This window comes from Nematolebias whitei, chromosome 1, assembly GCF_014905685.2.
Source record: "Nematolebias whitei isolate Nwh7 chromosome 1, NemWhi1, whole genome shotgun sequence".
In the NCBI taxonomy this organism is placed as follows: domain Eukaryota; kingdom Metazoa; phylum Chordata; class Actinopteri; order Cyprinodontiformes; family Rivulidae; genus Nematolebias; species Nematolebias whitei.
The window spans coordinates 71079733-71106215 of record NC_056498.1 but is presented as its reverse complement, the minus strand read 5'-3'; the positions used below and the strand labels follow the sequence as shown (position 1 = coordinate 71106215).

Here is a 26483-nt window from a genome sequence, read left to right as displayed (position 1 = left end):
TATATATACATATATACACATATATATATATATATTTTTTTTTTTTGTTAAACTAACCTGCCTGAAGCTGCATTTCATTCCTAATGTCAAGCTAGAGATGTGATTAGCATATTGTTGACATAATCAAACATGGATTTTACTTTTCATTTCTTCAGATAAAATTTTTATTCATTAACTTGTATAGCAACAGTTTGCAAAATAAAGCCAGTACTCTTTTACGATTCAGAAAAGCAATAAAGACACTGCAACAATTACAACTCAAACAAAGCAATCTGATTGGTTGTCACTTTCATAACATTTATTTGCATTTTTTTGCTTCAATCTTCAGTAAAATCTGTCGTCTGACAGGAATGCATGAAAAACATGATTGGCTCAAAACAGTCACAAAATATAATCATCATAAGTATCAAATGGCCACTGATAAACACTTAAATTCAGAAACTCCAAAGAAGTACCCCCCCCCCCCCCCCCCCTACCTGAACATTCAGGCGAGTCCCTGAACTATGCACAAGCCCTTTAGAGATGAGTGTAAAAAGATGAAGAAAAACGAGTATTAAAAAGGCAACATAAAAACCGTCCCAGAGAGGCCCCGCCCTTGGAGTGACATACTCATGTTCAAACACGTTCTGAATTGAAAATGAGCCAGAAAAAAAACCTAAAAACATCACCAGCGATTATTTAAGAGGTCACTGAGAGAGCAGCCAATCACAGTGGAGGATCACATGTTTCCTGTCACTTCATCTGATAGGAGATTCAAGTTGAACACGATCGTGGCTGAAAGTTTATTTTTTACGGTGCTGCTGCTCACTAATGGAAGCAAAATATACACGCAAGAGTCTTCAGAATATACAAAATTCTGCTGATCAAAGAGATGTTTTACTCTGATCAAAGAGAGGTCTCACTCTGACTAAAGAGAGGTCTCACTGATCAGAGACCTCACTCTGATCTAGAGATGTCATTTCTAACCCAAACCCGGAGCCCCGCCCGACCTGGATTCGGACCGGGCCATAATAATGTGCTTAATGTGTGGGCCAGGTTGGTGTCAGGCTTTTTATTGCATCAGGGGCGCGCGGCCGAGGATCCAATATATGCAAACATGGCTTGCCATACTACAGCAGCTGCATGCGGCCATTTGACCGCACGCTGACCGGCCGGTTGAAAGAGGTAAAAAGTTCAGTTAAGCTTCAGATGGACTTTTGTCAACGATCCATCAGTCTAAATGGACGTTCATTCAGCCGCTGCACTCAGCGGACGCACACGGCCGACGGCCTAAACAGGTGAGATCACAAAATATCTGACATGTCAGAGCAGGCAGAAGCAGGGGAAGCATTTAATGCGCTTTGATGGCTCCTCAGCTCCTATCTTCTGGGCTGACCTCTTTACTCAACCGCTCACGTCCGCCAACCGTTAATAGTCGGTGGTATAAACAGTCAAAGACGAATTAAAAGTGTGTGTGTGTGTGTTGGGGGGGGGGGGGGGTATTTCGGGTTTGGACCTGTAATTGCAGTTAATTCGTCAGATCGGGTGGGGTTCGGAGATGATGGCAGCGGGCTGGGGCCGGGTCGGTTTGGATTTGGACCCGAGTGCAACTCTACTGATCCAGAGACGCCTCACTTTGATCAGATCAAATCTCAGATGTTTCACTCTGATCTCTCATCTCTTTCACTCTGAAGTATCAACATGTCACACTACTTTTCTTCCTTCTCTTCTCATCAGCGTGATGTTTCAAATGAAAGGCTTTGAAAATCAAATATCTTGAACCAAACTGGAATTAACAAAGCTGATGTCTTTAAACAACATGATTCTTAATTTTTATATTTGACTTTTTCCCAGAGTGGAACTGACATGTTTTTGTTTAAGTCTCTATGGTTATTACTCTCTGCTCCCTTAGATAAAAAAAAATCTAATCTAGATCAATCTTTTTTTAATACATTTCCTTTACAAAATAATTTTAGTTATGAAATATGCATGGTATATTTGATTGAACAAATTGATCAATTTACAAAAAATTTTTTTTTTTAATTGTTGCTCAAGTCCTTTACCTACAAAATAAATGAAATGATTTTTGTTTTTGTGCAAATACAACTTGGAAATGTGTAAAAATCATGGATTTGAGTTATTCTCTAACAAAGACTCTTCCTGATAAACTCTTTTCTTTTACTGGTGGTGGAACATTGCCCCCAGTCACACTCATTTTCTCAGGACTATCTGATCTCATTTTATTGGTTTGGTAGGATCTAACTTTTATTCTTCTCATTCTGGTGTTTTTGGCCCTCTGCTGCCTCCTATGAAAGACAGGAGAAAACAGCTGGAAAAATCGAGTAGGTGATGGTGGATGAAACTGGTACTCTCCCTGCTCCTAGAATCTCTGTGCCACACTATTTTCTACGACTGAGAACCTGTTAGCATATAGCATTTGTTAGCCACCTCCCACTGGTCAGTCTGATTGTTTGCTTCAGTTTTGGTGAACTGTCCCTTTAGAATGAGCAGGTCCTGTTTACAGTGTTTCACTCATGGTCAGGGTTAGAGCAGACAAGCAGTACGAACTTTCTGTAACCCTGGAAAACTTCAAACAGGAGAGTTCTGGACTGGTTTCTGCTGAGTTCTTTCCTTGTTTCTAAACAGATGAATCATAGTTGGACATCATCATCATCACATTTCTGACTGCAGTCCTGAACTGATCTGAAATTTAACCTTAAAACAGTCTGCAGCTGAGATCAGGACCCACCAGATGTCCTCACTTCCCTCAGTGTCCAAATGATGGTGGAAATCAGAACCTGGTCTCCACAGAAACAGAACCTAGTCCCCATCGAGAGAGGACCTGGTCCCACACAGAGACCGCTGCACAGGAATACACAGTGACTGGTTCTAAGAGGGTGGGGTCAGGGGGGGCAGGCCCTCATCACTAGGGGTGGCCGTGTCATCACTTGGCTCAAGGCTGTCCTTCAGACTCACTGTACTGTCGGAGGGGGGAGGAGTCGACTCAGAGAGGGGCGGGGTCAGCTCAGAGGTAGACAGGATTAACTCTGTGGGGGCAGAGATTTCGATGAATGGTTCCTGGGTCCCATTGGCAGTTAGGGGAGGGTTTGGTTCCTGTGTGGGTGTGGTTGATGGAGGAGGCTGCTTGGCAATGACGGGATCAGCCTTGCGAGGGACGGGGTTAGAGATGATGCCATCAGACAGAGACGGAGAAGATTTTTTCACCATTCGCCACTGCATGATGCTGGTATCCTTCCCCCCCGTTGAGATTAGATGGGTGTCGTTAAACAGGAAGCTGACATTGGTCACATGACTGCTGTGAGCGCTGTATTTCCGACTGGGGGCCTGCAGACACACAATTATGCAACAGTTTAGATTTTGATGCCATCTGCACCCTGATCCTATGGCGCTCAATCTTTCCAGGATGGGGGGAGCCATTTGAAGAACTGGTACTCCATCATCTTTCTAAAGATGTCTGTGAGCGCAGTTAAAAAGGGTCATCAGTCTTTAATCATCCTGGGTCTTGATCTATTGATCTACCTACTTGATCTATCTCGAGTCATGAGTCAGTCCTTGATCTGTCCCAAGTCAGCCCTAAAACCAACCAAGTACAGGACTAACCTAGTTATTTCCTGATCTGTTTTAGGTTAGTCCTTGTTCTGTCCTGAGCTAGTTCTCATTCTGATACAGGTCAAACCTCAATCTGTCCCCCGTTTATTTTTAATCTGTCCTGACTCAGACCTATCCACCTTATTCCTCTGAGCTATACTGAATAAATGGTTATAGGAACAACTTCCTGTCAGACACAGGAAGTAGCAGTAAGCGTTGGTTCACCATGGTAGCGGAGCACGGACTACGGCGTATTTGAAAGTAATTTACATTCAGTTTAGCAGATAAAAGTGTTTTTGTTTTGTTTACATTTATTTAACAACCATAAAGTTTACTAAAATAACCGTGCGGAGTTCAGGTACCTGGTGTGTACGGAGGAAAACCTGCTTCCTACTTTGTGGCTGGGCTACAATAAACCACCAGAGAAGAGAAGCCGGATCCTCAGAAGGATTGAAAACAGTGATGAGAATATCAGGGATGATTTCCAGTGTATGAAGGGCACAGCATCATTGTATTTGTTCGTCTTCAGTTTTACGAGTTTCTCTGCAATTAACCCAAGCTCAGTGATGGAGGACTTTAAGACTTTGTCTGGGCTCTGTGTTGCTTTAAGGTAAATAAGATTGTGTCCCACCACTTTTAACAAAACACAACTGACCTTATTACTGTGTAGATACTGATACACCTCAGAGCTTTTCAGGTTGATCATCGCTTCATTGTCAGAAGAACCGAGTCAGTGAAGTAGCTAAATATGCTAGTAGATGTAATCTGTGGACACTTCTTCAGGTCGTCCTCCATCAGCAGGCAGCACTTTGATTATATCGTCATGTTTGAGCTCTGACAGGTGGTGTTCCTACATGTTTAAATTAAATCCACAATGCAAAGGAGAAACTACAGTAGCTCGTACTGTTTACACAAAAATAAATGCTGGTTTTGGTCTGCGCCGGAAATTGTGGCCATAATTCGAGCAAGGCTGCACGGGGGCTAGGAATAAGGTGGATATTTGCCCTGAGGCATAAGTCAAACCTCTGTTCTGAGTTTCCCTTTGATCGGTCTCACGTTGGTCCCGAGATCTGTCTCGAATCAGTTTTAAATCAGTCCCGTCAGTTCTAGACGTGCTACTGGTTGTATTTCATCTAAATCTCTTCATTTGAATTTGTCAACAAAACAGTTTGCCTTTTCTTTCTGCAGCAACAGGTTAACACTGACACTTTAAAGTTATTTTTATATTTAAACAGTCTTGGTTTTATTTTTTACAGTTTCAGGATACATTTATATCAAAGTCATGAAGGGTGATAAAATATACCCATTTTACCCAGAACATGTTGTTCTTGTTTGGTTCAGGTTCTGAGCAGTCTGGGTGTGTTTCAGGTTTAGAAGTGGACCGAGACCCACCTTGGGTTTGGAGCATGGGTAGGCGAACAGATGAACTTTGCAGAAGTCGTCTGCCAGGGCAATCACGTTCCTGTTGTTGGACCTCATCAGAGCGTTGATGTCGGTGCCGTCCGAACCCTCGGGCCAAACACCTGAGACAGACCCAGACCCAGGGATCAGAACCTCTGAGCAGCGCAGACAACTTGGGTAAAAACAGCAACGCACATTCTTACGTGCACACTCTCACATGTACTAACCAAAGACGTGGAATCCCAGAACACAGGTGTACGTTGCCCAGTCGATGTCTTTACACTCTGAACGATTTCGGATCAGTTCACAACCGTTTGTAACGTCCCCTAAAAACACACAAACATTACTTCACAGTACAGGTACTACTATAAAAAAATACAAAGAAAAACTAAAGAAAAAGTACAAATACTACTGTAAAACAAAGAAATGCTTCAGACATTTTTAATGAAACTGCAGTAAAAAAAATACAACAGTAAACTTTTCTATCTCTTAAACTGTACAAATACTTAAAATGTACATATACGGCAGTAAAATGTATAAAAGTACCTTAAACAGAAACACTACTATAAAATGTAAAAATAAAAAAAACTAACATAAAAGTACATTCCAGTGTTTCTCCTACACAAGCAGGGTGTCACGCCCTGTCAACATATCTGAGCGCCCTGCCTACCGAACTCCCCCCCCACCACACCGACAACTGTCAACAATGAGCTAGCAGTGTGCAATATAGACGTGCTAGCTAAAACGCTACAGTTAGCGCCCCGTTTCCCTCACGTTGAGTCGTCTCCAAACTACCCCCCCCCCACACACACACACTCAAATACTGTCGGAACAAACATCTCGCAACACAGACGTGTCTCCTCCTCCCACCCCCCCTCAGATATGAGCGCCCTGCCAAGGCAAGTAAACTAGGTGAAACACTGCATTCACTTTAAAAAATACAGATATACAATAAAATATACAAATATTAAAACTGTACAGATATAAGAGTAAAATGTACAAAAACTATGATAAAATGTATCAACACTGCAATAACAAAGAAATATTACAATAAAATGTACTAATATTATGGTAAATTTTACTCAACTAGAGAGAAACAGAAAAACTAAAGCTAACTGTGTAAATACTTCAGTAAAATGTACATATAATATAATATAATGCACAAATACTACAGAGCGTTATGGTTAAGGTCAGAGAACTCACAGTAAAGGATCTCATAGTCTCCAGAGTTGGACATGATGTAGTGGTTGTCAGGTGACCAGTCCAGGTGTGTGATGTAGCTAGAATGCCCCTGTGGAAATATTCAGGACACGATGGATTTTAACAACACTTTCTGAAAGTATTCATTTGATTGACATCTACAACTTGTTAACTTTTGGAGTCGGCGTGGATCAAGATGGCTGTCTCCATATAAAAGGTAATGAATGTTCCTTTTACAGCCTGGAGAACTTGATTACATGTTCAGTAAAGATATGACCTGTGTTAGAGCATTAGGAGATCTCAGCAATCACCTAAAGCCCAACAGGTGAACTCAACCTCAGCTGTAACCCTTGAACCAATCAGATGTCAGCAGAGGCCAGGGTTCCGTTTGTAGCTTTAAAAACTCACCGTGCACTTCCCACATCGGCTGTACTTCCGTCCTCGGTCCGAAACCGTGTAAAGGTAAATGAAGTTATCATGAGATCCGACAGCCAGCATGCTGCCATCTGCAGAAGCACAAAGAGAGAGAGAGGCATGATGGGAACTGTAGTCAGCAGCAGTGACGTTTGAAGTTAAAGTTATAGCTTCACCCACCGACAGAGAAACGCATCACTGAAAGCTGCTCGTTTCCATCTGTGTGGATCCCCACCAGATCTGTGGTCTCTGCATCTAGAACAAACCACCTGGAACACATACCAGTCAGACCAGTTAGGCCATCAAAACAACTACAATTCAATGCAGTACAATCCCAGCTTCCTCCACTGTGTCAACTCTCAGGTCTCCATTGAGAAAACATAACTCATCTCAGTAGGACCTTCCTGGTTAAACAGAACCACAAATAAATAGCTAAACCTGTCAGACCATCTATAAACTAACTAGATCACCAGTTAGACGACTGGTTAACCTTCACATCCCTACATTAGAACATGAAGAAACCACTTTACTCAGAGATTAACAAACGACAGACATCACGGACCTTCCTGAGTGGGTTCCTATGGCAACAACAGCACCACTGGGATGGAAGTCTGCACAGTGGCCTGAATCATGTTCCTGAGAGAGAAACACAGCCGTCAACCAATCCATCATCAATTACTGATCAGCCACGTGTCAGAAATGTACACACAATCTCATCGAGGGGCCGGCTCCACTGCAGGCTGTGGTCCAAGGAGTTCCAGAGGGAGACGAGTCCGTCCTGAGCGCACGTCAGAAACTGCTGCTTGGATGGGTGAGTGGCCAAACCCCACAACTCGTCGGTGTGTCCCTGAATGCATTTCAGAGAGACATGTCAAATAGATGCAGAGTCCCTGAACACATCAGTGGGTGACTTCTAACATAATGTTTTTGGCCTGCACACAGCCAGGGTGTACTACAGCTTGTTCAGGTTTGGATGTGAATCGTACAGAAGTTTACAGAGAAAACCTCGAGAGGAAAAGTAGCAAAAACAACTGAACATATAAAGATATAGAAACCCTGGTCCCTGAATGCATCCCAGTAAGAAGGGACTGAGAACTGACCAGATCCAGTGGGTACCTGTTTGCTTCTGATGTCATGTAATCTCACCTGGACCTCCACCTGAAAGCCGTCGTTGAAAGTTCCTCTCAGGATGAAGTTACGAGACGTCCCAACCAAAAACTCCTCCCCCTTTCCTTCTGACAGAGCTCTGATGGCTCCGTACTTATCAGGAACCTGCAGATAAACAGATTTATCAGTTTATTTAGAACTCCAGTTACGTGAATTTAACTATTAAATTGACTAAATCTGCATTTGTCTTTAGGATTGAGTGAGTCCATAATCTCTTTCCTCTGTGTTACTGTGGCAGGCAGACAACACAGCACTTTCCATTCTCACATATCTGCCTTCAGGAACAAAGAAGAATACATTAAAATGAAATTAAAATATTCACTTCAAGGTTTAAGAATTGACTAAAGATGAACCAGAATTGTACTCATTTTTAAATATGGTAATTGTTTTAACTCGGTAGTTTTAAATACAGCAGTCCCTCGTTTATCGTGGGGATCTGTATCCTGAAGACCCGCGATAAGTGAAAAATCACAAAGTAGTAGTAGTTTATTTTAGTGTGTGTAAATCCTTCCCACACTCTTGCAATATTCTAAACAATGTTTCTAAACTCTAAATGCTCTAAAAGAGCACAGAATGTCGTTTCAGCTCCCTGCCTCTTCTGCACTTTGCCACCTGCAAGCGCTCTTGGTCACGCCCACTTCTCCGCACAAATGTGCAGCAGGTGCTACATAATTTAAAATAATTAATTTTAAATAAAAATTCCATGCCGATCATGCAGCTCATCCATCAATCAGTGTGTTATGTCCAATCTTATTTTGAGAAACCGCAACAGAGCAAGTTCGTGATAAACGAACCACGAAGTAGCGAGGGACGGCTGTACATTGTTTTATATTCCTTTTTTTTTTTTTAAATATTATTTTATTGTATTTACTGTTGATCTTAACTTTTCATAAAAACAACTGTTAAAGGTCCTTCTAGGGACAGATGTTGTGAATTAGTTTAGGATATATACACTGTGATGCAGGCGTTAGATTGTTTTGATCCATGTTTCTTGTATCTGTCCCTGTCAAATAAACAATAAATAAAGAATCAGCTGAACACGCTCAGCAAGTTGATGCCGACACAGATCTAAGCATGTGCAACAAGTTGTTCACATGTGACACTAAAGTAGGTCGTTTGTCCACATGACGAGTCAGGCAGATTTACATTTTTAAATACGTCAACAAATAATGTGACGATGCTTCAAACATTTTGAGATCTGTCCTGTTACAACTTTTAAAGTCAAAGTTTCTTTAATTCACATACGCACCACATGTGGTACATGTGGTGGAACGAAATTGTGTACACACACAATTTCACACTAAAGTCTTCACCTACATGACTTTTTTTAAATTTTATCTTTAAATGCAGATTATTAAAATGTCTGCTGACGTGCGTTTACTCAGAAACTGAACATTTTTCCTGACTTTTGATGAGTGTGATGACTGGCGGCCTGGTGATTGAGTGCATGTATGATTGTGTGAACGTTACCTCAATTTCTCGGTCCGCTCGCAGTTCGTGGTCCCACAGAGTGATTTTTCTATCTTTTCCTCCTCCAGTCAGCAAAGTGCCGCTTCTCATGTCACACATGCAAAAGATACTACTTCCTTCAGGACCTTCGACCTTGCGACTGATCTGAAAGGCTACAGACACAGACACAGGTGAGGTAATGAACAAACACCGTTTCACCGTATCTTTAAATTACCTTGGCTTGTACTGATGTGCGTTCATGTTCAAACAGGAAATAATGTGTGTGTGTATATATATATATATATATATATATACTGCTGTTCAGTGTACTGTTTTTGTACTAATAGTGCCTATCGTATTTTTAGTTTAATGTTTTTCTTAGTTCATATCTTAGATCTTATTACTGTTTACTATTGCTATTACTGTTTTTCTTTTACATTTTATACTTTTGTTGGATATAACTGGGACCCTGTGTACACAATTTCATTCCACCACATGTGATGTGTATGACAAATAAAGAAACTCTGACTTTCACTAACAGTATATTGATTGGGAGTGTTTTTGTGTGATGTGGTGGTTTTAATGGATTTTTGGGCTGGAAAACCTCAACTATCTGGCAACACAGCTTGAATCCCACACTCCTGGTTTCTTTGAATTGAGAAAGCTCGTCGGATGAGAAGCTTATAGTTTTTGAAACGATTATTTGAACATCTAAAAAAGTTAAATCTGGTCCTCTGGACATTAAAAGAAAAGAAAAAAAATTGTAGAAACGTTTCGTCTTTCATCCGAAAGGCTTCTTATTATTTGAACAGTTTCTCTACTTAAGACAATAAACCACACTTTCTCACTCACACCCAGGGACAATTTTGAGAGTTGCCAAATAATCTAACTTGTAGTTTTTGGTCTGTGGGACAAAACCGGTCAACCTAGAGACAACTACAAGGAGAACGCTCCACACAGGAAGGCCCCCCGGCAGAAGGCTAATCTGCGACCGTCTCACTGTGAAGAAAAAGTTTTCTATATCGGAGCACTTCTAGTGTGGTACTGTGACAGAAGACCACCTGTCAATATGTACAATTATGAAATGTCCTCACTGATAAATATCCCACAGTCAACTGTTAGCAGTGCTGCAGCATAAGGGAACTGATCGGGAATGACAGCAACTCGGCCACATAGTGGTCGGCCATGTAAAATCACAGAGCGGGCTCAGTGGAGGCTGCGGTGCTTAAGTCGATAGATACAGACCACCAAACTTCAGGTGGCCTTCAGATTAGCTTAAGCACAGTGTGTAGAGAGGTTCCTGGAATGGGTTTCCATGGCCGAGCAGCTGCATTCAAGCCATCATTAAGTGCAATGCAAAGCGTTGGATGCAGTGGTGTAAAGCACACCTCCACTGGACTCTAGAGAAGAGGAGACGTGTTCTCTGGAGAGAAGAACCACGCTTCTCTTACTGGCAATCTGATGGACGAGTCTGGGTTTGCAGTTGCCAGGAGAACAATACCTGTCTGTCTAACTGCACTGTGCCAAGTGTAAAGTTTGGTGGAGGGGGGATTATGGTGCGGGGTTGTTTTTCAGGCTTGGCTGCTTAGTTCCAGTGACAGGAATTGTTAAAGCTTCAGCATATCATGACATTTTAGACCATTTCAAGCTCCCATCTTTGTGAAAAAAATTTGGGGACGACTCTTTCCTGCTCCAACATGGCAGCAGTGAACAAAGCAACATCCATAAAGACATGGATGAGAGCCCTGACCTCAACTGGACAGAACACCTTTGGGAGGAACTAGAGCAGAGACAGAAAGTCAGGACTTCTCCTCAAACATCAGTGATGTGCATCACAAATACACTTTTTAAAGAATGGTCAAAAATTCCCCAAAACACATTCCTAAATTCTGTGGAAAGCCTTTCCAGAACAGTTGAAGCTGTTATAGCTGCAAACATCATATTTTACCCTATGGATTAGGAATGGGATGCCGCTCAGTTCATGTGCATGTGAAGGGAGACGAGCTAACGAGCTAAGCAAAGAGAATAACCTTCACATCAATGTGAAGAAGACAAAGAAGATGATTGTGGACTTCAGAAGGAACAAAAACACCTACACCCCACTGAACATAAGAGGATCTGCGGTGGAAGTGGTCTCCAGCTACAAGTACTTGGGTGTACACATGAATGACAACCTCAGCTGGAGCAACAACACCACCAGCCTGATCAAGAAAGCTCATCAGAGACTCTACTTCCTCAGACGGCTGAGGCGAGCTGGTCTGGGAAGCTCAGTCCTCACCTCCTTCTACAGGTGTGCAGTGGAGAGCATCCTGTGCTCCAGCATCAACATGTGGCATGGAGGCTGCACAGCTGCAGAATGAAAAGCTTTGCAGAGAGTGGTGAAGGCTGCACAGAAGTTTGTTGGAGTCAGCCTCCCCACCATCACAGACATCTACACCTCTAGATGCAGGAAGAGGGCTACCTGCATCATGAAGGACCCCACTCACCCAGCACACACACTTTTTGCCCCACTCCCCTCAGGAAGGAGGTTGAGGAGCATTAAGTGTAGAACCACTAGACTGAGGAACAGCTTCTACCCTGAGGCTGTTAGACTCATGAATCTCTAACCAGAATAATCACTGTGAAAAACCATATCATGTTGCTGCTGATCTGTTTCATGTTGCTGCTGATCTGTTTCAATGTTGCTGCTGATCTGTTTCAATGTTGATGTGTTCATGCGTGCTCATCTGCTCACAGACTCATGTTCATGTTTGTGCTGATGTTCAATGTTTTTATGTTATGAGTGCTTAGAGTATATTTAGTTGATGTTTTTCTTATACATTTTATTGTTGGATGTAACTGGGACCCTGTGTACATAATTTCGCTCCACCACATGTACCACATGAGGTGCGAATGACAATAAAGAAACTCTGACTCTGACTAATACATTGGGTGATATCCGTTACTGATGATATATAGATGCAGTTCATGCAGTGACCAGCAGGAGGAAGCAGCAGACCACAAACTTCCTGTTTCAGAAAGACATTTACTTTATCTGCAGTTTCAGACAAATGTTCATACTTGACTTGTTTGTGGTTTTCTTTGAACTCTCAACAGATCATCTGCCTCTACACACCTGAACAGGTGACTTTATTAAGAAACTTCTACAGTACGGCTGACAGCTTGGCAGAGATGAACAGTTATCTGACTCCACAAGGAAACTCGGCTGAAAAATCATTTAGTTTTTGGCATTGCTCCAGTAAAACCTGTTGAACAACGTGACATATAAACCATTAGTGAAACTGGGCCAATGCACTTGCAGCTGTGGTTTTTCCCCAACAGAAACGAACTGATCCGAGCTCAAACAGACTAGTTGAAACAGAGCTCTGCTCTGGATTTAATGTCTTTATTTCTGCAAGTCACAACCATTTCAATTTGCCCCATGGGCATGAAGAGTTGAGCTCCTGAGCTGGAAATCATTAAAAAGGTCTGATACATAAACTGTCAAAGGTTCAAAGATTGAAACTGCTAGAAAAATAAAATAAAATAAAAAAGACAAACCTGGCTGCTGACTAATGCTGCAGGTCAGAGTGGAAATGTCAGAGCTTGAACAAACTGAAGGCAGTGTTTGTGTTTATAACTGGAGTAAACTTCAGACCGACGGACGGATGGGTTGACAAATATTCAAAAACGTATTCTTCACGTTGAAAATGAGCACATTTCAAATTTCAAAAACCAGATCCCCACCTCTTGGTCCTTTTCCAGGTGCGGTCTCTGCTGAGCTCCTGGACCAAACCAGCAGGTCACCTCTAGAGTCTCCAGTTAGGATGTCTCCAGTGCTCAGGAAGACCAAACACTGGATAAACTTCGTCTTATCACAGTTCTGCAAAGAGAACAACAACACAGGACCACAGTTAGACTGGCAGGAGAAGCACAATGGGACCAGGGTTAGATTAGGACTAGAAACAGACTGGGACCAGAGTTAGACTGGCACTAGAGTCAGACCAGGGCGGTCATGATCCTGGACTCAGTCTTTCCAGTTGGACTAACCACACAGACTGATCTGAAACAGTCTAACTGAAAACTGCTCAGACTGAGATGTGTTCATAAAATTTGGATCTTTGACTCAGTTCCTTTGTTTTACATGAGGTGGAGCTTCCTGTTGGTCCACAGCTGAACTTCCTCAAGTCCCCCCCCCCCCCCCCCGCCCCAAGACTGTAGTGAACAACAAACATCAAATTATATATATCAAACTAAACAACCATGTCACAGTAAAACATGTGACAAGCCAAGCAGATTGTTGTGGTGTTTTGTTTGTTCATTAAAGGAAAAGTGTAATAAATAGTGCTTAAAGTAAGTTTTAGTGTTAAACTCAGTCAGAAAACCAATGAATTGTCTTTTTCTTTAAAAGCGTATGTTAATGTGAAATTTGAGCTGGACGTTCAGCAAATGAATGATGAACTGTGTGGATTCATTTTCTCACTTTGCCAGAAGCCAAACAACTGGGAATATTTTGAGTAAATTACAAAACATAGTACAAAAATACTGAATGACGGCACAGCCAGAACAAACGCGACAGATTCTGGGAAAGACCAGAGGGTAAAGTTTGTACCCATGCCAGATTTGAACGTTCTAAGGAAGGCGTTTGCAGAAATTCCTCAAGTTGACTTGTTGGAAACCATCCCAGTCTCACATCTCTGGAAGAGTCAAACAAGTTCCTCTCAAGAATTTCTTCATATTTACCTCCATCCAACCTCACTTCAACTGTGACCAGTACGTTCCTGCACCCCAGTCCCTGCTGATCAACCCCACATGATGGGGATGAATGGAACCATTAAGGCTTCAAAGGAAAGTGGAGAAAGATACAAAACTAGTCTTTTTATTGAAAACAAGTTTTCCCACTAATTGATGTGTCTAAAATATATATTTTTCTCATATATTCAATGTTAACATTGGTTTAACAACAAAAAGGAGGGAGATAACCAGTTGTTCTTTAAATGGTAAATGGTAGCTCCTTTTTAGCAAACCAGGCAACTCAAAGCTCTTTACAACACAATCTGTGTCCTCATTCACCTCCACAAACACATTTACACAGCACTCCACAACATCTCTACAAAGATAATTTAAAACAAATTATTCTGTAGAGCTTCAGATGACATTTATACATCGATGCAGCACATCAAGCCACAGCTGCCTCAAAGTGTGGGCAGGTGTTAGAGTTAGGAAAGAGGGACGAAGCCTGGCCATGATCTGCACCGACCTGCCCTCACCTCCTTCTGGTTTAGGAATGGACGATATGGCCAAAACTTTTATCGTGATATATTTCTTAATGTCGGTCAATGATATAATTTGATATCGATATAAACAATATAAAAGCCTCAGAAAAACTGTACAAACTGTACAAATAAATTAACGTCCACCTTTTTCTATTTGCGTTGAAACTGAAGTGACCGCTTCAACCCGAACAGAAAACGAAATGCGTTAGTGAAACGCTGTAATCATATCAAAATATCTAAAATGTGCTTAAAACTCATTTCACCGCTACTGAATAAAAGTATATTGTGACATAGATCGATATCAAATTATTGTCCAGCCCTACCTTCTGGTTTAGGATTCCAGAGTTCCTTAATAATCCCGTGTTCTTAGGTTCATTACAAGTTCCCATGGAAACAGATAAAACAGTCGTCATTCTTACCCCAAGTAATCCCTTTTTTCGGACAAGAGAATTCCCATTCCAAGTCCAGAAGAAGATGTGGGACTTTCCACAGGTAATAATGAGGTTTGGATCGGTGGGGTGGAACTCCACAGCCAGGACCACCTCATTGGTGGTCTGTCAGATCATCAGAGAACAGTTAAAACCAGGGTTAACATTTACTTCATCATCAGACGTGACAAATGGTTTGTGTTCACCTTGATCTCAGCAATCTTTGACTTCTTCTGCCAATTCCACACCGTCAACATGTGATCGTTACAGTCATCGATCACACTCAGGTGCTGACCAGAGTCCTGCAAAACAAGCATCAGACGTGACAAGGTATGTCAGAAGTCCTTTTCTGTTCAGGGACTAGAGTGACCTGAGGCACTGGAGAAACACTTACAGCTTTAGAGAAAGCCAGAGAGCCGACACCACGTTCGAATGTCCCCAAACCGATGACCTGCAGAGTGGACAGACTGACACTGTCCCAGACACGAACGTGTGGCTGCAGCGCCTGAACACGACCAACAGAACCAGTTTAGTCTCTGTAGGCTGTTACCACGGTAACGAGCATCATAATGTCAGTATTTATCGCAGCTATCATACATGTAGTTGACATGGCAAAAGCAATCATGTCAACCATTACCATGGTGACAGACATCCCCATGTCTGTAGTTACTATGGTAACGGCCATCATCATGGTGGTTTCATTTAAATTAAAAAAACAAAAACAAATACAAACTAAAATCCAGAGGAAAAATAAACATTTCAGAAAAGATAAATAGATTTGAATGTCACTGAGTGAAATCTTTATTAAATCCTTGAGCAGAAGAAGACATTGGTTTTGATGAAGACATCTTTGTTGATGTTTCTTATAGTTGGTGTCAAGTTTGAACACATCTTGGGTGGCATTGTATCCCCCTCCACTTTACAGAAACTCTACATCCTTTAAGTTTCTTGTAGTTTTCCAGGTCTGCATATCTCAGGAAGAATTCTGGCCCACTCATCTTTACAAACTAACTTCTTTAGGTTTCTTGGTTGCTGCTTGAAGACTCAGAGCTTCAGCTCCTTCACAGATTTTGATACAGGACGGAGTTCTGGAGACTGGCTCGTCCACTCCACAACCTTAACTAGTTTCTTCTAGACACCATTTTGTTGCCCTGATTGTATGTTTTGGGTCATTTTCCAGCTAGATAACCCGTCCACAAACTATTGTGAGAGTTCTGGCTGAGGAAGACGGTCCTGGTCCAAAATTTTATGTTACGTTGTCTCATCCATTGGTCTCACAATGGGGTTAAGTCGCCCCCTTACTCTTAGCAGAAAACAGTCCCAAATCATTTTCCACTCTGTGTTTGACTGTGGGGTTGTACTTCTACAGGTCCTACTCCACATCAATCCTCATCCAAACATGTCAGGTTGGATTGATGACAAGTGAACCATTTTCTGAATCACTTCATGTCTGACAAACTTCAGACGGTCACTGTTCAGGGCTGGTGACAGACCACAGTCCCACAGCGGCTCATTTCACTGAATGGTGCAGAGTATCCCACTTGAACATAAATGCATCTACATCTAAAGAGACAGTTATTGATTTTAGGAAGAACCAATTTTCCACCTCCTCAGTTGTGATCAATGATTCAGTTGTAGAGGTGGAGGGTCGTTAGAAATAACTACGCATCGTAAATTACAATAAGCTCAATTTTGACTGTTAATTCCTTTCAGGTGAGAAAACTTGTAAAATTAGTAGGGAATCAAATAATTATTTCCACCACTGTACATGCTGCCATGGAAGGAAAATAACTCTACATGTATAAATTACGTGTTTCTTTGAGAATACTTGTAGATAAAGGTGCGTCCATACTTACCGTATTTTTCAGCCTATAAGTCAGTTTTTTGCATAAATTGCATGCCCTGCAACTTATACGCCGAAGCGAAATATCTATGGATGTTTTTCTCATATTTATAAACCAATTTTTGGCTGAGATATGACTGTTTTCATTCAATCTGACTGAAAAAAATGAACACTACCATTTTCAGCCACTAGATGGCACTTGAGTAGTATAGCATGCCGTTATGTCATGTAATAGGTAAAAGTGGCTATTAATGACACAATCAGCTTGCCACAGCCTGCCCCTGTCATCTGCCTTGAGTAACTGTCAAATCAGCTTCATTTCGCTGTGCACGCCCCCGTGGCTGTCATTTGGCAGCCAATTGATTTTTGGCACAACACCGGCCCACATATCCGGTTTGCCAGCGATGACTCATAATACATGTGACATATACGGCAAAGTGACGTAGTTATAGATTTTTCCACTTGAGACATATTTGGACTGATGCCACTTATAGGGTGGTGCAATGTTTACGGTGGAAAATACGGTATGTATGGAGACACCTTTTGTTACCATTTGACGGTTCTTCTGCTTCCATCACGATTTTTGATCAGTTTCTCCTGATGGTCGGCTGAAAGCTGCCATCTTTTCAGGATCTGTTCACCACTAGAACCTTTGAGCTGGGCCAGAATAATATCTACTGACCCCACAGACCCTGGAAATAAACTTTAGAGCAACTTGACACAAACCAGACCATGAGAACCAGTACCTGAAGCAGTTCTTTCTCCTTCAGCTGTTTCACTAACCAGTCTCCCGCAACAAAAACAATTATAATCAGTCCCACAAAAGTTCTGTTCATATATTATATGCATATTTTGCATTTGTTTGTTAATTTCTTCAGAAATGTGTGAACCATTGTCTGTTTTGGTGTGAGAACCTTTGTGCGCCAAATCACCAGAACAAATTTGTCGTTTGTGTAGATCTGGTTCTGCCTGATGTTTGTACTCACTCGGCCATCTTTGTCGACTCCTGCGATCTGACCTGTAGCGATGCGGATCTTATCAGGATGGATGGCCAGACTGATGGACACAACAAATATGTCAGTGTCACCAAAAAGGAGCCAAAAACAGAGAAACAAATGATTTTAAGAGGTTCTCACCACTTGATGCAGTCGGTGTGTCCAAGGTAGTGTCTCTGAGTCCGCTCCTCGTAATTAAACAGAACCACAACCGATGCAATGAAGTAAACGATCTCTCCAGTTGGAAGGAGGTAGACGTTCGCCCTGCAGTCCCTGCCGCGGTAACCATACCTGCACGCTGTCAAGGAAACACCTGCACAACATTGCCGAGATCTACCAACACTCAGCTGTGGTTCCTCTGGTTTCTACTGTAGGTTCTGGTGAGATCAACTCAAACTGACTGAGAACCTCTCAGGTTTGCTTTTCAACTAAAGGGATCTACTAAGGTTTTGTTGATCGTGGATTTCCTCAAATTTACTGAGGTTCAAAGGAGCACTGAGATCCAAGATCTACATTTCTAGGATCTGAAGCTTTTCTAATCTCAGCTGTGGTTCTACAGAGACTTGAGGATCTCGCATCACTTGTTGGTTCTAATGAGATCTGAGGCTCTAGTTGAATCGAGATCCATTTTCCTTCCATGTGTTTTTCAGCACGTAACTCCTGCAATTTTTGTCTATTTCATAAAAATGTTCAGCTCATTCAGGACATTCCTGCCCTCACTTTTGTTTTTTGTGCAATCTCAACTTTTAGCAGTGTTTAGCTTTTTCAGCCATATTTCCCTTCAATGAACATGAATGGAGCTCTCTTCAGTTCAGTTCAATATAAATTTTTTGTCCATAACATTCAATGAAATGGGAGATTTGTCTTTGACATCTGGCTCATAAAAAAACAACACGTTAAATCCTTCAAACCCTTTGAGCTCTGCGCATTTCAGCTTTTGTTCTGGTTCAATTTCCATCAGCTTCTTTCTGCTAAATTCAGCTTTAATTTAGGGATTTATTTAGCTAATTATAGATTATTTATTGCCCCCCCCCCCCTCCCTAATTTTGTGCTTCTTTCTAATATCACCTTTATATGCTCCTTTTAGCATCTTTCTGCTAATTTGAGCTTTTTTTAAGCCTTTTCAGCCACTTTTTGTTTGTGCTAATTTAGTCTATTCAGCCTCTGCCTATTTTAGCTTATTCTGCTAATTCTGCAACACATCTGCTCTATTTGGCTTTTTCTTCAAATTTCTGCCATTTTTCTGCTGCTTTTGGATTTTTCTTTTATACTTTCAGCAAATGTCAGCTGTTTGAATTTAACTTTAACATTTCAGCAGCTTTCAGCAAAAATCATTCAGCAATAAGCATGCACACTGTATATTTACAGGAAATGCAATTTCTCTAGTTAGAATAAAGATCTAATTAAGCTTGTTGAAATCAGTGAAGAATAATAAGATCAAGTGAAGGTTTCCTGAAGAGCTGCCAAGGATCTCCTAATTTAAAATGCACATTAAAACCTGTAAAATGAAGGAAGCACTTTGACATCACCAAAAACAAAATAAATCTTGTTGGATCTCCTAAAAGCCTTCAGCGGTTCAGTTGTATGTCTCGGCAGTTTTATACAATCTGTTGGACGCGTCACATTAGAGGTTCATCTTTTTAAAGGATACACCCATTCTAGCTTGAGTCTCTCTGGAGGAAGTTCTATTCGAACATCATCGTAGTTCTCCACATCTGAGGGGATGAACATGGTGATGGGTCGACCACGCATGAACATCTTGATGGAGTTTCCCTCTGAAACAACAGGAAGAACTTGTTAAAAAAGGTCCTTCCAACTCCTTTGGTTTTAAAAAGTGTTTTAGCAACAAAGAAAACAAGAAATGTTAATAGACCGTTTATTATTTAGAGTAAGATTAAGGTGATTCTCATCAGAAACACGTGTTTAAAAACGATGCAGTTCAATCTGTGCTACAACCCTGGTAAAAACAAAACCCACACTCTTTCAGTTCAGTGGTTTTCCACATAACTGATTGTAAAGTGACTCAAATCTAAACTCAGATGAAAAGCACAACAGATTGCACCCCGTCGTTCTCTTTTAAACAAAATGTTAAAACGGAGTGAAAAACTGGTTCCAGCTTTGCTGCTTCATCTGGATTTCAGAGGCTCAGCCAGGAACTGTTGATCAAATAATTTGGGGCTGAAAAAATGCTTATAACATTCTCAGGGACACGTCTCACGCTGGTCTGTTTGAACTATTAACTGTTAGCAACTAGCAACTGTTGCTGTGCATCAGTCTGTGGAGGGAGCATCATTAGCATTCTAGCGTCATCACTAGCATCATTCCACAGAAAGATAATCCACAGTTGAAAACATTTAAGACAGCTGCCAATCTTTGTTCGAGTAGACGTCCCAGCTAATCTCCCCCTGAAGGTAAGATCTTGCAACGCTCAAGAGAAATGAGCTCCACCTCAGACTCTACAGGCCTCAGTCAGCAGGTTAAAGCTCGTGACAGGACATTTAGAAAAAGACTGAATCAGCACAACTTAGGTTTGTAAAGTTTGATCTGTCAGAAACACCAGAACTCTGGACCAAGCCAAGAGCAAATACAGATGTTTAACCAAACTGCACAGCAGTAAACACCTCATACCAACAGTGGAGGGTTAATGGTTTGGGCACCTTGTAGTCATTGAGTTGATCAAGGTTCTAGTCAAATGTGAGGCCATCTGTGAGACAGCTGAAGCTTGGACAACACTGAGTGATGACGCAGCAGCACCGTGATCGCAAACGGCAGCTAATCTACAACACAATGGCTCAAAAAGAAAAGAATCAAGGTGCTGCAATGGTCCAGTCAAAGTCCAAAACCTGAACCTGGCTGAAATGGTGTGGTGGGACGTTCAAAGGTCTGAGTAGAAACAATGTCTGCAAACTTCAATGAACAGGATTTTTCTGCAGCCATGTTACTGTTGGTAACAAGCTGCTGGACCCAGTTTTTATTTAATAAAACATGACAGGATGGAATCTGTTGTGCTTTTCTTCACTTGAGGTTAGATTTGTACGTTTAGAAAATGGCGAAGACAAGATAAGTTTTGTTAAGTCAAGATATGGAAGACCCTAGAACTAAAGGATGGTGGACTTTCTTTTGTCTATGACTGCAAACTGGGGTAAGACTTCCAACAGATTGGTGTCAAACAGCATTGTGGAAGAAGCTGTGTCGAGCAGGCAGGGGTGCAGCAGAGAGCAGTAAATTGTCAAACATCAAGAGAAGACGATGCAAGTGAAGCAGCTTAGACAGAAACACCAGGAGTCTTATGCAGAGCAGATGGTACACAAAAAGAGGCCGTTTTCACACAAAGATTCAAGTGATAATGAACTGCCTGTGGAAACATGCACAGCCCATCGCCAACTTCGTAGCTGGCATAAGAACGTCTCTACAGGTACTGGTCTGTTGGCGACATGCTGGGAAACTTTAATATGTGAAAATCAAATCTTGGACACACCTGAGGGCTGTACTATGAACAGAGATTTCCTGCTTGGACAGCTATGATACGTTTGAAGTCAGAACTTTCAGCATTGTAAAAGAAGATTTGTTTGAGTGCAGTTAGATCACCATGGTAACGGTTTGCTTTAACTATCTTATTTAAAGTTTTAATGATATCCCAGATAGAAAAATCATACACACAAATTTATAAGATCTAATTTCCTTCCTTCTTGCTTGCTGGCATGCATGCATCCCTCCCTCCCCTTCTCTCTATCCATCCATCCATCCATCCATCGGGGCAGCTGTGGCTGAGTGGTTAGAGCAGTCGTCCTCCAATGCGAGAGTTGGGGGTTCGAATCCACCAGCAGTCACATGCTGAAGTGTCCCTGGGCAAGACACTGAACCCCTCATAGCCTCTGATGTGTGTCCCATCAGTGTATGAATGTGATAAAGCACTGATTAGTCTCATTAGAATTTGTTCAATTAGCTTTGTAGAGATCTAGTAGAGTGCTGTGTGGATGGGTAAATGAGGCACATATTGTAGTGTAAAGTGCTCTGAGTATCTTGAAATAAGATAGAAAGGCACTGTATAAGTACAGTCCATTTACCATCTACAACATTGATATTATGACATCAGAATATTTTCTGGTGCTGGATCATTAAAATAAATACAGGCTTAATATTCTCCCATAATCCTAAATCAGCCATTGTCCCACATTTAGGAGGTGATTGAGTGTCAGCATGCTAATTGTCAAATATAACCACAACCTGTTTTTATTAAAGGGACGCACTTTTATTTATTCATCCAATATAATTCAGGTCTCTCTTGTAAATGAGTCCCCGAGGTTCAATGGGATTAAACTCTATAAATAAAGGTTGAATTAATGAATAATAAATATAAATATGTAGGATAAAGACTCAGATTTTAAGTAAAAAATTTCATGTTTGACCAGAATTTTATTTTATTTTACTTCAATGAATTCAGCACAAAAAACAGTGTAATAATACGCTTGGAGAATTAAATGCACTTGTAAGTCATATTTGCTGCTGTGTGCCACAGAGAAGCTGCAGCTGGACTGCAGAAAACTTACAGAATGAAGGATTGTTCAACATGAAGGAGATGACGAAGTACTGGACTACACATTTTTCAAATCTTGCTCGAGTTATTGAGGCATCCATTAAACAATTATAAAATTTAATCAATCAGCATTTTGTGTATAACAGAATATGTCATACATATTACATTTGATTAAGTTATTTGCACATTCTGGGACATGGAACTAAACAAACCTCTTGATTATAGAGTTCAAAGTTAAAGATCTTTCTCTTTCAACCTAAACAGAAGCAGCAGCACTTCCAGTTTTCTGTGTTTGTTTACAGTAATAGTGTGTAATTCTTTATGTAGTATCTAACGATATTGGGCAGCAAAGGTTATGGGCAGGCTTCCATTCCTGTGTCTGTGAGCTGCTCTAGCGCTCGGTGCTAATGCCTGAGGACTGCGGGCTAAACAATGTTTTATTCGTCTTGCTACACTACATAGGAATGTCTCCAAAAAATGTTTCTTTAGGGTCTTTTTCTTTGCATGTAGGAACTCTACTGCTCAAAGAGTGACAAATGTAGAGAATATTTGCATCTATTTGAATATTTAAAAGAAGGTGCTTCTCATGTGCGCTCAGTTCAACGGTGACCGGGATGTACACATCAAATGTGCAAATTGTACTACTAGTCCAACTTCGCGGTTTTTCACTTATCGTGGGTCTTCAGGGTACAAATCCTCTGTGATAAACAAGGGATTACTGTATACATAAAGGATTTTCATTAAGTATAAAGATGTGTAAAAATATAATGTTATGTTGAGAACCTGTATTTAGAACTTGTATCCATTATAAAGATGCCCAATATTGCCATTGGCGTTTGTATTAATAGGGAAATAGCAAAGTATTAACTGATAATGAAGGGAGAAGGGATGGGACTAAATCAGTACGTACTTCTTCCCACTCGTTACAAACATGGGAGCTAAACAAAAAAAATGGATGCTCTCATTTTATTTAGTGCTTTCTTTTTGTCTCTCTCCTCTTTGTTTAAATGCTTGTCTGTAACTGGTTTACTTGTTTCAAGTACACAAACAAGAAGTTTAATGAATCTTTATATTTTCACCATTTAATCGAGCTGATTAGACAAACACTCGCTGTTTAATCATATACGAAGGTAAACATCATGCGGAGCAGCCAAAAGCAAACTTTACATCACCAAGCAGTCTGAAAAAGAGAAAGCATAGGGCTTCTGATGGAAAGCAAGAGAAATGTGAATGGTCCAGAACCAGGAAGTGCCCTAAAGCTGCTGTTAGCATGTTAGCATTCCCATTATGACTTACCAGCTTGGCTGTTTTTCTCCCGTGTTGACATTTTGGCTGGTTTGAGACAAACATCATGACATGTAACACAAACAATGACACATGTGGCCTCAGAAACAACAAGTAAAATGTGAGGAACTGAGAAAATGTTTGAAATGTTTATAAAACAGTTTTGGTGGAGGCTCGGGCTTCCTGTTTGTTATGATGATGATGGCTGAGGTACTTTAGTGATAAAGGTTTCATTACCTTGGGTGACGCCCGAGTCCTTGTGTCTGAAAGAAACAAAAGTTTGGTTGATAATCTGGATTATTTAGGATATGGTCTCTTAATTAGGAATTTAATCATTTGACCTTTTTTGATAAAAATGTTCCATAGCAGCAAGGAAAATATTGATGTTTTCATGAATAAACTGCATAAGTAGTACAAGGTTTATGGGCGTAAGAAGAGTTTGTTTGCAAAAGTGTTGAAAGTCAACTCAGCCAAAAACCTAACAATCACACTGACTGTTCAATATTATGTAGAGTGCTGAGTTTTACTATTCACTTAAACCAAATCAGTTTATTTTCTAGTCAATTTCATATTTGTCATACAATGTTCTGCTTCCAAAGTCAGTGTTCAGAATTCCTGATCAATACGCACAATTTTATAGATTTTTATTTGGGTTTTTATAAAGCTGTAGGAGTGCTGAGAACAAAATTATGGCAGAAACAGAATTAGACATTATGATGGGCCTGCCTCTTGGTGCATAATATCCAGCTTAGTCAAGTTTATCAGTTGAGAATCCAATGATTACTTTAAGAGTATCAATAAAACCTGCCTAGTGGTTCACGACATATTTAGCCAACAAAATGCACTTAACCCAGCAGTTGATACTAAAGTTAGTAGTAGTATGGATAGTCTAGTATTTTCTTAAGTGCAGATCTGTCAAATAGTTATCATACTGTATCTTATCTTTTCAGCCATGACATCAGCCACAGATCAAAGTTTGGAGCTAGCCAAACCAGTGCTAGCTTATCAATTATTTTTCAAGCTTATAAAACAGCGTATCAAAAATGACATGGCGCTATGAAAGAACGCTACATGAACTAATATTAACCCTCTGCACTTTGTGCATGACACCATTAGTTTACACTTTTTCTTAACTGAACAACATTCATGTTACCACAACAATGTGTGTGTGCAGGCCTCAGAAAGGCTGTTAATGCAGAGGCTGCCAAATGCATCAACTCGCAGGACTAGCACGTCCAGTCAGTCAAGTAAGGTTATTCAACTCCTGGTAGGCTGATACGTTCAGCAGCCTCAGCTGCAAGAGAACAACATTTTGGTCTCTCAACCCTGATGTGAGTTAGTGCAGCTTGTTCTTAATAATTCAGGCAAAACTTTCTTCTTGTGTGGTTTCCAACAGCTACTCTGTGACTAGTCAAAAATATGAACCAGGTGTGGTTAATGCGAGAAAGTGGAAAAATTGACGTTCCATCTACGAGGACATTCCAGAAGTTCCGCGCGTGAGTTTTTTCCTCTAAGTGTAAAATTTTCTAGCTAGAATAAACTTTGCTTTTATTTATAGAACCTTGAGTTAAACTTTTTTTTTTTTTAGTTCTTGTGTATATAAACACGTTTAAGCCTCAAACAGTCACTTTGCAAAAAATATAAGGCATAATAAAAAATAAAATAACTTTAAACGATATGCATAAGGGTCTGGTGGTCAGGTCACTCAGTTTTTTTTTAGGTCTTTACAATGTTTATGTACAATATGACAAATTGTAAACAACCTTAATCTACATGATTAAAAGTAAAATCCCAAGCTGATTCATAGCATGTTACAAATGTGTGTTACAAGTAGGGATTGAACGACTACATAATTTTTAAACTCAACAGTAACATAATAAAATTCAAGTAGAACCCGAGTAGTTGATGATGTCATAGGATCTCAAGAAGAAAAAACAAATAAATAAAAAATAAAACCGCAAAAAAGTCAGTTATTATTTACAAAAAAAGACCAACAAAGCGTATATTATGCTCCTACCATTTATCATACTGCAAATAAGTCACAGGAAAAACTAAACTGTTAGTTATTATTATTAAGCTGCAAAAGTGAAGAAACATGCAGCACGTCAAAAACGAAACCAAAAAACAGTGGGGCGGACGACCACCCCGTTCCACCGCCAGCTGTGGTGCGCATTAGGTTTAGTTTTAGAGATTAATACGTTTATAGATTTTTTTTTATAGGTTTAAAGATTAATATTTTTTTGCTTTTAGTTTGTGAAACAAGGTCAGAGGAAGCTGTTTCAGTCATTGGACCCGGTGTTGCACCATATTCTGTAACCTGCAACACCGCCCCCTATGGTCACAATATACGGTGGTCACAGAAAATGGTATAACACCGGTTCGCAACGAGCTCCAAACAGTCAGGAAGTTGATTCATTTTCTGTTTCCTTACGGTAGTTGAACCGGAAGATTCATCTTTAGTGAAATATTTTCATATTATTGATGCATTTCTACCCGTTTGCCAAGACTGGGCCTGCTCCGCTCAGTCCATCTGCTGGGAGGAATTCATTTGGTAGCTTCTACTAGTAGCCCGGTGCGGATCACGTGACGCAATGACGTAACTGCGACGTAATGACGTCACTGCGAATACTCGATATGAAATTTAAAAACTCAATAGATGTCCTAGGAATCGACCCGTCGATTACTCGAGTAGTCTGTTAAAGCCCTAGTTACAAGTGACACTGTGTTACTGAACTATGTCACAAAACTGTGACATGCCTGTAAAATAAGAGTCATTTACAGGAGTGGGTAAGGCACTTTACAGGTGTTTTACATGTATGTTACAGGAGTGTGCTATAGGCTTGTTTTACAGGAGTGTGTTAGTGTTACAGGTGTGTGTTACAGGTGTTTTGCAAGTGTGTGTTAGTGTTACAGGTGTGTTAC

The 26483-nt window shown here is 40.7% G+C and overlaps 1 protein-coding gene across 2 annotated transcripts in view; it reads right to left on the bottom strand.

Annotated features, from left to right (window-relative positions):
- Positions 1–1528: 1528 nt before the first annotated feature.
- LOC119413454 (echinoderm microtubule-associated protein-like 4) overlaps positions 1529–26483 on the bottom strand; it is a 40925-nt gene continuing 15970 nt past the window's right edge. For both annotated transcript variants that reach the window (XM_037680503.1, XM_037680509.1), the window contains 19 exons: positions 23799–23824; positions 23574–23609; positions 19392–19515; positions 17882–18031; positions 17732–17801; positions 15297–15407; positions 15109–15204; positions 14894–15028; positions 12946–13081; positions 9241–9392; positions 7750–7875; positions 7313–7450; positions 7166–7239; positions 6784–6872; positions 6598–6695; positions 6193–6280; positions 5217–5315; positions 4981–5111; positions 1529–3324 (listed from right to left, as the gene is read on the bottom strand). In XM_037680503.1, the coding sequence (XP_037536431.1) occupies positions 2869–3324; positions 4981–5111; positions 5217–5315; positions 6193–6280; positions 6598–6695; positions 6784–6872; positions 7166–7239; positions 7313–7450; positions 7750–7875; positions 9241–9392; positions 12946–13081; positions 14894–15028; positions 15109–15204; positions 15297–15407; positions 17732–17801; positions 17882–18031; positions 19392–19515; positions 23574–23609; positions 23799–23824 (2335 nt within the window). In that variant the 3' untranslated portion in view covers positions 1529–2868. The remainder of the gene's footprint in view (positions 3325–4980; positions 5112–5216; positions 5316–6192; positions 6281–6597; positions 6696–6783; positions 6873–7165; positions 7240–7312; positions 7451–7749; positions 7876–9240; positions 9393–12945; positions 13082–14893; positions 15029–15108; positions 15205–15296; positions 15408–17731; positions 17802–17881; positions 18032–19391; positions 19516–23573; positions 23610–23798; positions 23825–26483) is intronic.